Source organism: Mchenga conophoros, linkage group LG4 (genome assembly GCF_057382185.1).
Source record: "Mchenga conophoros isolate Kocher_MC1m ecotype Shallow Benthic linkage group LG4, M_conophoros_male_GT1.1, whole genome shotgun sequence".
Lineage (NCBI taxonomy): Eukaryota > Metazoa > Chordata > Actinopteri > Cichliformes > Cichlidae > Mchenga > Mchenga conophoros.
The window spans coordinates 12,889,979-12,905,877 of record NC_140529.1 but is presented as its reverse complement, the minus strand read 5'-3'; the positions used below and the strand labels follow the sequence as shown (position 1 = coordinate 12,905,877).

The 15,899-nt window shown below is 39.2% G+C and overlaps 1 protein-coding gene across 2 annotated transcripts in view; it reads right to left on the bottom strand.

Annotated features, from left to right (window-relative positions):
• Positions 1 to 13,807, bottom strand: part of usp43b (ubiquitin specific peptidase 43b) — an 83,575-nt gene extending 69,768 nt beyond the window's left edge. Inside the window, exons 1-3 of one of the 2 annotated variants that reach the window (XM_085270415.1) lie at positions 12,821 to 13,807; positions 3,972 to 4,118; positions 3,365 to 3,478 (exon numbers count right to left, since the gene is read on the bottom strand). In XM_085270415.1, the coding sequence (XP_085126541.1) occupies positions 3,365 to 3,478; positions 3,972 to 4,118; positions 12,821 to 13,450 (891 nt within the window). In that variant the 5' untranslated portion in view covers positions 13,451 to 13,807. The remainder of the gene's footprint in view (positions 1 to 3,364; positions 3,479 to 3,971; positions 4,119 to 12,820) is intronic. The other variant, XM_085270416.1, reaches the window with a different exon arrangement.
• Positions 13,808 to 15,899: the final 2,092 nt, after the last annotated feature.

The following is a 15,899-nucleotide window of genomic DNA, read 5'->3' as shown; positions in this document are numbered from 1 at the left end:
TGTCTTTAGTAACTGAAAAGCTGCTCTACTAGGTAGAGCTGAGTTGACTGACATGGCCATTGCATTGAGAATCTCTTGAGTCGCTTCTGAAGTTTGCTTTGGGTCATCATCACTTTGTACCGTGAAGAGCTGTGTGATCAGCTTTGCAGCATTTGGCTCTTCTGAGCAGGGAGTACAGCCCCACACAATTCATTCAGCTACTTCTATTCGTCACATCATCAATAAAGACTAAGACCAGGTTCCACTGGCAGCCACACATGCTCGTGCCATAACACTGCCTCCCCCATGTTTCACAGTTGATGTGGTGTTTTACCCACCATGTGTTGTTTCTCCATTTGTCCGCACTTTTCTCTTCCCATTCTGGTATAAGTTAATAAGTTGGTTTCATCTGTTGAAATCGTTTTTGTTTGTTTTTTTGTTTTACAAAACAATGCAGGGTTTTTTGTGTGTAATCTGACCTTTCTGTTCTCGAGTGCAACCCTCTATCTCCTATAGACTGCAGCTCCTATTAATGATAGGCCCACATCTTTTAAAGTTTTCCTGACTTAGTTCAATGTTGTGAAGTTGTTTTTCTTAACTATAGGCATATAGGGTATAGGCATCACCACCACCTGGCCATGAAATGGGTTGTTAGTCAGTTTTCCAATTAGTTTTGAGGCTCTGGAAATGGGAGACTGTTTAAAAATGGCACTAATTCCTTACCTGGTGTTAATCCCCTTGAATTAAAGCTTAAAGTCTGCAGTTCAATCACATCTGCATTGTTTGATATAAAATCAAGTATTCAACATGGTAAAACATTTTGGTTACAATATTAAACTAATTTAAGGATGAAGAAAAAACAAATGAGCTTCACATGCTGTTGCAATTTTTCTCTAACTGGATGTAAAGGTGTTGAGCAGGAACACCCCAGTAAACATCCAGCTCCTTTGATCAAATGAATCCTGATGCTGACACCATCATATATCAGGATCAAGGAAAAAGTCAACATGCTTTTTTAAACCTTTATATCCTACAAGCCACACCAGCTGTGCTGAGCAAGGTGTGACAAAATTTTCCCGGGGGGGTGCTGCAGGCGCGTAACATACCTTATCAGCAGCTCCAGTCCTAAGATTCTCTCATGCCCCTTGCACACCCAAGTTTACTCAAAGATACAGTCCTGACCCTCCCTCCTTTGGCCTAAAGCCTCACCCCATCTTTCACTATAACTCCGAGCTGAGATTACAGCAGGAGGTAAACTCCAGTTAAGAGACATCAGATGGGTCTTTGTGTGATGTAAAAAGAAACAGAAGAAAAAATAATTTAAGGGATTCATCGGGCTGGTCACACAAAAAGGGCAAAGTGAACAGAGCTCCAAATTCTCACAGCTACACTACAGAGAAGACAGGAGAAATGCTATACTTTACAGTGTGGCTTTGGCCTTTTAATGACATGCTGACAGTGCACCTTCTGAAAACAAGGACTTTCCTCCTTTCTAACTGAGAACAAAAGACATCCCAATAAGTACTTGGAAGGTCACTTTGAAATATAATAGGCTACAGATGCTAGCTACCCTGTTAAAAATCAATGATATAACTTCGGTGATTACTTCATTAAAGCACTGTAAGTTGTTACCTTTAAATATTCTTTGATTATTTGTCTAGAAAACATATAAAAGACAAATCTAGTTGCAAAGAGATTAGACATAAAGATACCCAAATTTAGACTGTAACCGTGACTATTACTTCTGTAAAATTTGAAGCCAGTTTAAAGAGGGCATTTGGATTCCAAGGTTGCTACTTGGTTTTAAACTGGATTCTGATGTCGACTGCACTTTTATGTAAACATCTTTTACACTGTACACAAGAGCCATTTTCAGCTTTCGATATTGATGCATTTGCTGTACTGAAACATGTTCTTGGCCACTGCTTGGACAGCTGTTTGTTGTTAAAAGGCTGTTTAACCTCCTGAGGCCCAAATTTTTTCATGGCATGCATTTTTAATTTCTCTTTGCTATTTGGGCTTTTTAGTGTTCGATCCAACACTATAAAGTACAACTGAGCAATGATGTGCAAAACTCTTTATTTGGTCTCTAAACACAACAGCACTTTTCCTGAGTACAAAAACAAAATGAGAAACAATAGTTGTGCCGCTTAGAGCAATAAGGCTCATTTGAAAGCCATTTGAAAGAGCAAACTTTTGTATTGTGGTCTAGACAACCCAAAATGTGATGTCCCCATATGTGGACACCAGATCCTAGGAGGTTAAACTCAAACAAGAAAACAATTCAAAAACAACACTCAAAATTTAACCTGATGATCCAAAATCAGTGAAAGTTGACTAGATGTAGAGACAGCTGCTCGTTAGCAAATCTAGTACTGATGGTGAAATTTGTCCAGATGACGTGTTCATACCCAAACAAAAATAAACAAGGATCAAAAGTCATATTCTACACAATCTTTTTACAGAGAATACATTTGGACTATAATCTCTAACATTTGCATTTTTAACTAACTTAAACCATATTTTTTCCAGGAAAAGTTTGATTATGAATGCATATTTTGGGCTGTTTCGCTGTTTTACAAATAGTGACTTACTCCCCTACATTGGGCGGCTCTGACTCAGGTGGCAGTGTGGGTCATCTACGAATTGAAATTAGTAGATGTAAAGTTTTTAATCTACAGTCGAAGTATCTTTGACGTGTGAGTGATCAAAGATAAAAAGCACTTAAGCACAGATAAAAGCGCTTTTGAATGTGTCTGTGTGTGACTGGGTGAATGAGACTTGCAATACAAAGTGCTTTGAGTGCTCAAATTGAGTAGAAAGAAACTATATAACTACCATTCATTTATGTATTATAACTCAATTATACGAAACTTATGGAAAAAGGCATATTTCATATCTAAAGCTAATTAACATATAACCTTGGGAGTGTCAGGCTTCTTTATCCCTATCTCACAATCACATGTTGAAACAACACATTAAATTATTGCCTTGAGAAACATGGGGCAGTGAGATGAGTGGATTTATTTGCAATGACTCACCAACAGCACTTCTCATAAATTGGTTATCAGCCCAATAACACTTCAAATAAAGAGGTATATCTATTTCAGAAGTAAAAACATATTTTTAATAATGCATGAAAATTCTGCTTTAATGTCTCACGGCAGAGCAGTTCAAAGTTCTCTTCAAGGGGTATCTGGATGCATCGTGCCTGCAGGCATGGCTTCAGGAGAAGACATACTGAGAACAAATCAAATTGCCATACTTGTATTCCCTTTGTCCACTGGCAATGCATTAGACACAGGGCAATATTGCAAAGTGCAGATTGCCACATTACATCTGGTGACATGAAAAGCTGCTTTGCAAGACAAATTTCGAAGCTGACCTGTGAAGATGTGACTATGGCGATGTTATCTGTGGAATTATCGAAGCCAGTCGGGACGTTATCAGTGAGGTTAGACTCGCTGGCTTGATAATAAACAACACGAGATATGAGCCACTGGGGGGAAGAGAAGCACATGAGATCTGAATGATGGATGCTCTCTCATTAGCTACACGGCTACAGGCCATGAATAGTATAGATGCATAAACAAAGACCAAATGTACAGTGGAGCGTTTAGACAATTTACATTACAAACACACTGATTCATAACCCTAATTATATAACTGTGCGTTGAGTTTGATTAACACTGACAAAATTATGACTCCTTAAATATTATTTAAGCTCATGAAATAACAATGCCTGTATAATATATCAAGCCAAAGAAGGAGAAACAGATTATTCATTAAATCACATATTTAGTCACGTATTACTTCTGCATTAGTTAAGCAAGTAGATCATTTATATTAAATTATTACTGATGTGTCTGTAGAGCTGAGATCCAGATGTGATGTATTTTACATACTTTTATGACTTTACGAAGATCATTTCCAAGAGTTTCTATGTAAATTTTGGAAATTAACTGCATACATGCTAACTGCTTCAGTCCTACCTTTCCAGGAGCTTTGGTCTTGTTGTTGTTATTGTGGGAGGCCAGAATGACGTCTTCGTGGACGCGATCCAGAAGCCATAAGAGAAATTCCAAGGCATCGTGCTGGGAATTACCACGAAACTGTGATCCATACTTGGACACTGTAGCCTGAAGAAAAGAAAAGCAGACACAATTTAAGTCTCTTATTTTATTTATTTATTTATTTCAACGGATGGATCGACTTCAGAGAGAAACCTTCATTAAAATAATATCTATTCCATTCACATACTCCCCCATTCTGTTTTGGTTGTTATTTGAGTTTTATAATTTGACAGCCTGTTAGATTTAAAGCAGTGTCAGGAGAACCCAAAAAAGTGCCTCGTTAAGATATCCTTTCTACACAAGTTACTCCCACAATATGCGAATCTCTTGGACTGCTTGTTTACTGGTTTTAACAGCCCCAGTGTGTTCGCTGGTATAGCTGAGCCTCCTGAATGGGCAGATGTACCCTGGGCTTCTCCACAGAACGCTGATCAGAGGAATCCCAGAATTGCAAATTTGCACTAACGCACTTCACGCTTCCCTCGTCTCAGCCCAGCCCACGCTTTGACTTAAGAATGTGCAAAATCTGCCTTTTGTGTAATACTTAAAAAAACATGCTTTCTAGTAAAAGTTTAGCCAATCTGCATTTATCATCTACCCACCTTGTTGTCTAATTTAACTAAAATTTCAAGATTTTCATATCAAACAAGAGGTGCGGATAACATTTTGCTTAAAAGCAGGTTGAAGACTGCAGTTTAATGTCACTTCACATGTGAATTGCACACAACTCAGTTAGGCAAAGAATTTGCTTCGTGAACTGCAGCTGGCAGCCCGGAGAAGCAGAGGCTGTGATGAGAGATCATTGCAGAGGGAACAAAAGACTGACACTAATATGTGATATGCCTCTTAAAGCTATTACACCCCAACGTGATGTAGGGTGTCTGCCTAAGCTGGAGGATTGGGAGTCGAGAGCTACCATTTCAGTTCTTTAATAAATGGGTAGATATGCTGAATTTAAAAAAACAAAACAAAAAACAGCTAAACCAGCCCTGAAGTGTCCTTGTGCAAAAGCAAGTAAATGAATTTTGCTTCAGCTTGCAATATAAAAGGTGCAGTTGTGCTGGGCAGCTGTCCAGCCTGACTGTGTGCAGCTGTTTGTTAGGAGGATAGAGGAATAGATGTGGAGCTGGGACTGCCTCTTCAAAGTAATTACTGAAATGTGGACAGGAGCAAAAAGTGAACATAAAAATTCATAAACATAAAAAATGCTGGCATAATCTCGGCTGAGCAATAAGGTTCTCTAATCTTGTCTTCTGATCTTGTCATGAAAGTGAAGTTTCCCTTGCCTCATGCATCTCGAGGAAGCAAAAAGTGAAGAGTTTTGTCACTGCAATAGCTACAAGATACGGCAGTCGGAAGAGACACCACAGTTAATGAATACAGAGCTGCTATTTTTAGCTGAAACAACTGGAAATCCACGCCTCTGTTGACCAACATTTCCATTATGTTAACCCTGTGAGGACCCTGACACTTTCAACAGTTTATGATTCACCCGGCCTCCTTCTGTGAAAATGCTCAGATAACATTAGCTCTATAGTACACAGTCTTTGTTCTTGGTAGCGTATATCAATATAATCTAAAAATATATAGTATCAATCCATTCACTGTTATTCCATTTGCTATCCCACATCTGAGTCTGGAAGACTTCTGGAGAAGCCAAGACCCATCTTAGGCCACCTCCTCAGCCTCTTCTGGAGGCATTCTCAAGGTCAGCTGAGACATGAAATCTCTCCTCATTTAGGAGGCGTCCCCGTCAGCTGACACAACAGTGTCAACTCGCTTCAAAGCCTATGCTGTCAGAACATTATTGAGAATTTTTAGCTTTTAAAATTAATCACGAGCCAAGTCATTTGTGAGGTCATAAAACAATAAAACTGAAGCATCTGAACAGACTCTTTTTCAGAATCAGAATACTTTAATAATCCCTGAGGAAAATATATATGAAATTATGTATGTTTTTGAAAATATTGCGGGCCTCACTCACTATGTGTTCATACACCACACTTAAATTATTACTTGTTATTTTCCCTGGCTCTCTTCCACACTATGTCGCTTGTCTTGTGTTCCTCATCTCACCCCCCACCAATCACGACAGATGGCTGCCGCCCCCTGAGCCTGGTTCTTTCCGACGTTCCTTCCTGGAAAAAAGGGATTTTTTCCTTCCCACTGTCACCAAGTGCTTGCTCACAGGGGGATTTCTCTGTGTTGTTGTAGGGGCTCTATCCTACAATACAAGGAGCCTTGAGTTGATGCTATGTAAATAAAGTGGAATTGAATTGAATTGAATTGAATTGAATTGAATTGAATTGAATTGAAGATAACACCTGGAAGCTACTGTGTATGTGATATCACCATGTTCATGTTGCCACTGGAGCATCACACTAATTCCCTTCCAGGACTGTCATTAAGTACCTTATAATTTTTGGACTTAGAGGTCTTATTCTGCAAAAAGAAACCCCAAAACCAATTGCCAGTTGGGGTTTATTTTTGTTTAGGGAAGGATTGTGACTTTTTTTTTAATTGGACCTTTCACACTGTTAATTGTGTATCAAAAACTGGAAGTTCTGAAGGCAAACTTCTTCCAAGTGTGGTCTTTTTTTAAAAAAATCAAAACTATGATGCTGCTACACGAACTATCAACATAATATGAGATTGTGCAGAAGCTACATATTTTATTATGGTAGACTATGGTGACTTCTAATCAGAGCTATTTGCAGAGTCAGACCATGAACACTGGGTTATGGGTAAAGTGACACTGGCAGTGATGGCTTATTTTTACCAGTATAGATGGTGTACCTTTACTATGAAAAGTCTTAGGCATGTACCAGTGTTTGAAATAAACCCTCTGCAGTCTCAAATATGTGTCTTGTAAGATCTAAACAGACTTTACATTCGGTCCAACAGCCCAGCCTAGGATCGCACTATCATACCTTACATTACAGATATTTCTGAATGAGACCAATCAGGGGAAAATCAGTCTAGTAATAGGGCTGCTCGATTATGGCAAAAATGATAATCACGATTATTTTCACTGAAATTGAGATCACGATTATTTGACGATATTTATTTCGTCCGCCAGAGCTTATATTATTTTTTTACATGCTGTAGTGCCATTTGTGGGAGCATTTCAAGTTGCTATACATCAATACAACTGTTATAGCCCATATTTTAATAATGTGTATGCATTAAGTCCATAGTAACTACATTAATTGCAAAAAAGTGCAATAAACTACAAAAAAATTGAAAATCGTTTTTGTTTTTACATATATTTCTACTTGGAGAAATTTAAGAGGTTTATCCCTCAAAACTTTAAATACAAAAAAGTTGCAAAAAATAGTTTACAACAACAGGAAATTTATTTTGAGTGTCTTCATAGTTTTATTTTTGGAGATACAGCAATTTTTATATACTGCAGGAAAAACAAAAAAACAATCCTATGATGCAAATTTGCAAAGAATGTGCATGTGCATCAAAATAAACTATTTCCAGCAGTGCAATTCTAAGGCCTACAAGTAAAAAACTAAATTTTCCGCAAAAATGACGTCACTTGCGATAGTTCACGTTGATGTCTTTTTCAATGTGGGAAGTGTTAAGAACAGCTGATCGGATCGGCAAAGTGTTTCTGGAATATTATGTTTTTGTTCCTGCAAGCTCTTTTTATGCAATTTTTGCAAAGCTATATGTGGAAGGAAACCGTGACCGAGGACAAGCTGATGGCATAAGAAGTAAGTACAACTCCTCTGGTTTCATATGGAAAAAAATTTATTGTGCTAGCTTAGCGTTCAGGTTCTACAGGGATTTAAAAATAGTTACACAAAACGAGCATGCTGCTCTGACCGGCTTTAAAGGTTTAACAATAACAATGTATTGAATAATGACTTTAAAAAATAATATAAAATAGTGTGCAAATACTGATAACAGTGCAAATGTTTGCAATATAAGAAATAAATGAAAAATGTGAACTTTGCAGTGTTGCTCTGTGGTGCAGCTACGACACCATAGCAAAGTTTACACACTGTGTCTACTTGATCCACGTCTGACTCCGCGAACCCATAATGTTTCCACACCACTTAAGTTTTGTTTTTTTTTACCTCTCTTTTCAACCAACGGCAGTCCACTCCTCTCCAAATAACTTCTGCTTAGCTTTCCGAGCTTCCCTCGGGTCCTCTTAATTGTTGTGGCGCGTGTTCGAAATGCAGAGCAGTGCGCTTGATTTGCCACATGGAGCAGCGCCAGAGTAAAGCATGAGGGAGGGGCTAATAATCGGCTCAGTCATTTTTAATGATCGTTGAAAGCCCAGATCGTAATCGTGATTAAAATTCGATTAATTGAGCAGCCCTAGTACAGCAGTCGTTTACAGCCGGGGAACAAGCCTGAGGCATTCAGGCTCGTTTTGAAGAAATGCTTTGACATTAACTGTGAACCATGACCTGCGCTAACCTAAAGCTTTTGTGCAGCTAGTCATTACAGCAAAGTAATAACAGTAATTACCATCAGCCCTCTGAAGGTGGCAATTGTGTCAGTGATATAATTAAGGCTGTGGAAAAGGCCATGTTTTTGTTTTTTGTTGTTTTGGTGTCTCTGATATAATGATAACAAGCCACTGTATTTAGACAAAGTTAAATATTTATGCAGTTCATCCATCATCAGTTAACTATTTACTTTTTTTTAAGTTCAGCTTTATATTTCATCCATTTCCACTTAGCTATTTAAACATTCAACCTATGATTTCAGGCGCTTGTTAAAATTATTATTGTTCCTTTTTAACCATTGGTGATATAACTCTCGGTGCTTACTTCATAGTTTTTTGCCCTCCAAATATTTATGAAGCAATAATATTCAATAATATGCAACAAAAATATATAAAATCAAAGGCGTATTTATTCATATAATTAATCATTAACCAATTAAAAATATGCTTGGTATGTATGTGTATATATATATATATATATATATATAAATATATATATATATATATACATAGTAAGATTCCATTAAATTGAACATTTTGTATTTATGTAACAATATTACATGGAAAACTTAAATGTAATCAAATGAATTATTAAAATATTTTTTTGTGTATTTTTGATTCAGTTAAAATAGCAACAACCTCACAACCAGTTACTTGTAACGCGCATTACTTTTCTTCAAGTAACGAGTAAAGTAAGGGATTACTATTGCAAAAACGGTAATTAGATTACCGTTAGTTTCCCGTAGGAACGCTGCGTTACTGAGTTACTAAAACCGAGATTTTTTGCGAGAATGTCTCATGACAGTGACATAAGCAAGTGTGGCAACATCTGTGTGCAGATCAACAATGGATAATATATCAAGTGCGGTAGAGAGTACAAGCGTGCAGCGTTTAAAGCGTGGAAGTACTGACCTTACTTTAAGTTTGATTCCATAAAAAGTGACAAAAACATTAGCGTCCATTAGCATTGTGCCTGGGAAGAAAACTTCTTTTTACAGCGAAAAAAATCCCCTAAACTTCCAAGCAAGCACCGAGTGCGCTACGACGGAACTCGCGGATTCTTCCACTGACCGCTGCGGCACACCTGCACCAGGGTAAACCTCCGCCTACGCCACTCCTGCTTTACAGGTGAAAATAGAGCAATAGGACCGCTAGTCAGCACATAAAATATACATATTTTTTACTTAATCAACAATGGATAATATATCAAGTGCGGTAGAGAGTACAAGCGTGCAGCGTTTAAAGTGTGGAAGTACTGACCTTACTTTAAGTTTGATTTTACATAATATACATATTTTATGTGCTGGAATGTGCAGAAAATAGGTTTAAATATTAAACAAATTTCTTCCAGTCAGAAGAAGAAGAAGAAGAAGACGAAGAAGAAGAAGAAGAAGAAATGCATATAATTAAATTTTTGCTTGATGCATAAAGTTAAAAGATTAAAACTAATAAAACAAGTTTTAAAAAAGGACTTTTCCATTTGATTACATTTTGTATGATGGATTATGTAGAAAAAGTAGAATTTGGCTGAAAGATCTATCGCTTTATCACCTATTCGGGTTGTAAATCGTGTTTTTAAAAAGTAACTAAGTAACTAAGTAACTAAGTAATTAATTACTTTTGAAAATAAGTGATCAGTAAAGTAACAGGATTACTTTTTTGGGGAAGTAATCAGTAATTAGTTACTGATTACTTTTTTCAAGTAACTTGACCAACACTGCTCACAACACTATGACCATTATCACTATCACTGCAGTCTAATGTAGATCTCTTTGTGAGTCATGTTCTGCACCCTGCAGCATAGATAATTGTGCAAACCTTAACATGGAGCTCGTAATTACTCACACATACCTGTGACAAAGACCCACTTTCACCACAGCATATGCTTCCCAAACCGGCCTATCAATACACGCCGCTAGGAGGATTCCCGTCCAGCCGTCGCGCCTGCTCACCCTAACTCCCAAACTCCCTTCTTTCTCAGGCCTCTCATGTTATGGAAACCAGTAAACTGGCTGTTGAGTAATTGTTTGAGTTTCAGGCTCCGTTCCTATCTAGGCCCCTCTGTGCAAACACACCACCCTGTTGGGGGGGCGACGATGAACAGATCAAAACAACACATCTGCTCACAGGTTGAAGAAACTCGGCACCTCAGCCGCAATGTGAGAGACACGTCAGTGGGAGCCGAAGCCTTGGACACACTGCCAGTGCTGGTGTTATCACAAAGCAACCCAGAGGTACTTAATCTTTTTTTTTTCTGGTTTTTTTGCAAATACTTATAAAAGCTGCCTCCCTCCTTCTACCTGTGCTGTCCTATAAGCCAGGTGGTACTGGAATGTAGCACAAAGCTTGTTTTTCCTCCACAGCAGGACTGGAACAGACCTCTGCTGAGTCATTAACTGTAAAGATCTGCTGATCAAACCAGGATGATTCGACATTTACACCACCAGCAGCATCATTACTTAAAATATAAAGTGCGGCACTATAAATTCTACCTAGGGTCCTTTTCAAAATGAGAACCCTTTCCAAGCCTGGCCTTTTATCTTTTCTTATAAAAGTCAATTTGATATGAAGATGGGTACTGTGGTTTGTCCTCTTCTGACAAAAGACGCAACTTTCAGATACCAGTAAAGAAAGATAATCAACTTAAAAAACGACTAGATTAATAGAGCTACTAAAGCAAAGCTTAGTCCTTTGTGGAGAATTGTTTATTATTGGTTTGTGCTGTCTGGAGTTCCTGCAACTGGGAGCTAATTTAGCCTCTTAGAAACAGGCCTCAGAGCTATCTGATCATTTTATAATGCCTCCCTTCAGGCAGCTGTGGTATTACTCAACAGGCAATTTCAGAATACCCAGACAGCACGAACTCTGGACCTCCTATGGTCACAAACCACAGCCAAGAAATCCAGTGTGTGTGTGTGTGTGTGTGTGTGTGTGTGTGTGTGTGTGTGTGTGTGTGTGTGTGTGTGTTTGTCTGTTTATAGCAGGAAACATCTCATCACATATAAAGAAGAGGTTTTTTTTTCTTTTTCTTTTAATCTTGGCAAGATGTTTCTGTGCTCTCCTCTTATTGTTTTAGTAATAAAATGTGATATCAGAGTCTCCCGAGATCAGAAGGAAATGAAAGTGTGGGATCGAAAAATTATTGGCAGCATCAATTATGTTTGATGGGGGACTTTTTCGGAGAGAACAACAAATGGGACAGCAAAAGAGTCAAGACAAAAAAAAAAAAACCTCCGTGATGATCAACACTCCGTTTATAGGCTGCGAAATCCTGATAATCTGGCTATCTGGCTTTCAGGTAAACCTTCCGCTTCTCTGTAACCACAATGAGGTGTGACAAAAAATCATGCACGTGTCTGTGCTGCAGGGGTCAAGATCTTTCAGCAGTCATCTTCACAGAGTAATTAGCATTTCCAAGAATAGATCCACTGTGAGTCTCTTTGTTCGCCGCTCCAATATTATCTACTTCTTGCATTGAGCTAAGGCTCAGAGAAATCCAGAGCAAAGAAGAGCTTCAGGCAGATAAAGTACAGTTGCATTTCCCCTCCTATCTTCAGCGTGGGTAGAGTAGGAAAAGCCTGAGGGTCTCCTGATAGTGCTCACTGTCCCTGATCCTCAAGGAAGAAAGTCTCTTAAGTGTAAAGTAAATCATCTCTTTCTGGTGCTCACTTTGCATCACAACTTTTTCACCTACTATAAATAAATACTGTAAAATAGAGGTGACCAAGTCAGGTAAATCTAAACGATTTTTCCCTTAACCTCTTCTAACCCAGTGCTCATAAAATAATGCGAGCAGAGTGAACCTTTTTAAAGTTTTTGTTAGTAGTATCCATCAAGTCTTCATGTGCAAACCCAGCAACAGCATGAGAGCCAGGCACCTGCTCACCTTGTGCCCTCAGACTGCTGCAACTCTGAGCACCAGTGTCATTATCACCTGTCAGGGAAACCCTGGAGTGTCAGGGCAAAGCACTGCGCCCTTGTTGTTGACCATGGCAGAGGAGTTGGTGCTGTGCTATTATACAAAATGATAATCATCTGAACAGGACACTGAGAATAATCATAGTGGTGTTAAAGGCATACTGTCTGAATAACATGTGATTATGTGTGTCTAAACAGAACACCTGTACTTACCAAGGAGCTAATAATGCAGTAACTAACTGGTTGCTACAGTGCCCTTTTTAATACTGTTTCCAGTACCTTTCATTTTGTGCCTATGTGTGCCTTTCACGTTAGACAACTCACAACCACCTGCAGACTAAATTCGGGGTGGTGGTGGTGGTGTGGGGGGGCGGTGTACCTTGAAATCCACAGACAGCTGAGGGGTGTACTCCAGAGTCCAGAGGGCTCTGACAAGTGACGCCAAGTGCTCCGTGACTTCTCCCCTGACATGCCTCGTCCCGTCGCTTTTCACCACCCCGTTCATTCTGGTTTGGCTCATGTCCATCTTGTATCGCTCCAGTCCCAGATACTCCGCGAGCAGGTCGGTGTTGCTCAAACACTGGACCACGGCGTTCATGAAACAGGTGTTGCCGTGGTTTTTCAGTCCCAGCACACCTGGGATTTTGTCTCCGTATTGGTAAAGTAGTTTCTCTCTGCCGGTGCACAGAGAAGACGACGTGCTCGAAGTGTTTTTCACTACCCGATCCCGAACTACTTGTACATCCTCTCTGATTATTCCTGAGCTGGCGCTGAGGGTGCAAGGTGCGCCATTCCGAAACCCTCCATCATCATCCTCCGCGTCCTGCGCGTCAGCGTCTCCAAAGTGGGTGAAAGTGCCCAAAGTTTTGATAATTCTGTTCATAAAACTCCCCACAGACTTTAACGATTTTTTGCGGAAAAGCTTCCCAGATTTCGGCTTCTTCTCTTTGCGCTTCTCCTCCTTCGATGTCAGCATTTCCTCCTTGTTGGCTCTGCTCTGTTTCTCCATGACAGTACCTCTACTCCCGTGCCGAGCTATTCTGAGACTGATAATTGTAGGAATTCCGATTCCGGTCTGTCACTCCTCTGCCAGCGTCCCTTGTCCGGATAGCAGAGGGGAAAGCGCACGGGGGTGCCACCATCGCGGAGGAGCCAAGAGACACAACAGCACACTGTTATTCCACCGCGCTCTGACTTAAAACCTCCCTCGTCCATCCCAACACTTACTGAAGACGTTCATTATCATCCCGACACCGCTGTCACAAACAGCATCTCGTCATGGCCGGGACAATGCGAGCCGCTGCGCCGTCCAGTTGCAGCACTGCGCGCTCCTCTCCCACTGCACCCATTCGCCTTCATAAGAAGGCTTATTATTGTGTAGCTGCCCCCTCCCACTTTCCCCACACACGAATGACCTAAGAGAGCCCTGTATATAGCTTGATTTGTGGTCATACAGGCCGGTCATTTAAAATCCTGAATACAAATAAAATATTATGAACGTGATGCACTTCTAAAGTCAAAACAAATTCGGTAGAAAATCACCCCAATGATGTTATAAGATTAATACAGTTGCATTGGATAAGCATTTAGATCCAAATATAAATATACGTTTAACCTTTAAAAGCAGCTCAAGGCAGGGGAGAGCAGTGTGTCACGATTTCTGAGATCAATCATCATCAATTTTGCAAATTATGAACAGATCTTAATGACCATTAAATCACTGTTTTGCGTTCCACAACAAATACACACCTCTCAGCTTTTTTCATGGATCCTGAAACAGTTTTTTGGAAAAACAGACCTGGAATGTAAATGTGTCTGTCTCTAAGGCACTTCCAGTCAGTTTCTGTTCTTTAAATGTGCTACAGGCTATAAATAACATATAACATGATGTGACAGTCAACACAAAAAGGTTCAGACATTTTTCATAGTCCACAGTGGTTTTAGGTACATTTTTTCATTTCCAAAGAAAAAAAATATTTAACACAATTCAGTTGGATGTATACTGAACACTGAGGGTAGAAACAAAGTATCGATCCTGTCACACTAGTATTGATCCAATATCAATACCAACATTTATATCGATACTATCAATTCTTGAATGAACTCACCCTCTTCTACTCTTAAGACAGAGTGAGAGGAGCTGTAAAGAGTACATACCGTTAATGTTACAGTTTTTCAATGAAACGGAAAAACACCAGAGCATTTGGAGTAATGACAAATGCTCTGGTAAGACAGACATGTTTGGTACAAAATAATTAAGACAGCTTTTCAGTGGAGCAACCTCATACCAGCTGTGAAACATGAGGGTGGAAATTTTATGGTCTGAGGTTATCTTGAGCGTTTGGAAGCTTGTAGTCAAGTGAGTTATGCATCCTGTCTCAGAATGCTTAAAGATAATGAGGGACCATCTGCCTGAAAGTTTAAGTTGAACCATGAGTGGGTCTTTGCAACAAGGAATGGCTCAAAAGGGAGGGTCATGGAATTTGAATCCTGTTGAAATTAGGGGGGATTTGAAATAGTCAGCATGTGTATTAAAATAAAGATGTGGATGAGTTTTGTATGAAAGAGTTGGTCACATTTTTTTTTAGGAAGACATTGTCAGAGAATGTTGAACTGTTATGAAAGAAAGGATTTCTAGTTTAGCATTGCTAGTTTCTTTTGCCATGACCCCCCCACCGCCCCACCCCGCACAGAATAATTGTTTTTATACTTGATAATTTGGTTGAATAAAAAATTGAAAAAGCTTTTTTATCCCTGCACTTATGTTCAAGAACTTTTCCATGTGTTTAGCAATTATATAAACATTTTACATCATATGAGTTTTAATGTAAAATCTTACTTGCCTCTAGCAGATAGAGTTTTGAACTGAACAATACATTTTAATGTTTTTATTTATGTACCACCGAGTCAAAAAACAAACAAACAGTCATTTCAAGTCACTTTATATTGTAAAGACAGTGGGAAGGAAAAACTCCCTTTAAGCCGGAAGGAACCTCCAACAGGACCAGGCTCAGGAAGGGGCGACCATCTGCTGTGACCGGTTGGGGGTGAAGGGAGGAAGACAAGACAAATGACAGTGTGGAAGAGAACCAGAAAGTAATAATAACTAATAATTAAATCTGGAGTGGCATATAAACATCATGGAAAGCTGACAGCAGCCCAGACTTATTGCAGCATAACTAAGTAAGGGTTCAGGATCACCCGATCCATCCCTGACTGTAAGCTTTATCGATAAGAAAAGTTTTAAGTCTAATCTTAAAAGTAGAGAGGGTGTTTGTCTCCTGAATCCAAACTGGGAACTGGCTCTGCTGAAGTGCCTCCCATTCTACTTTTAAATACCCTATTAAAGGGAAATACTGGAATGAAGTAGAAAACCATTTAGACGTCAGCACAAAATCGAATGCAGCGTGAGGCTGTTTTATGAAGAAATCAATAATGCTATTCTAAAGTCATCACAA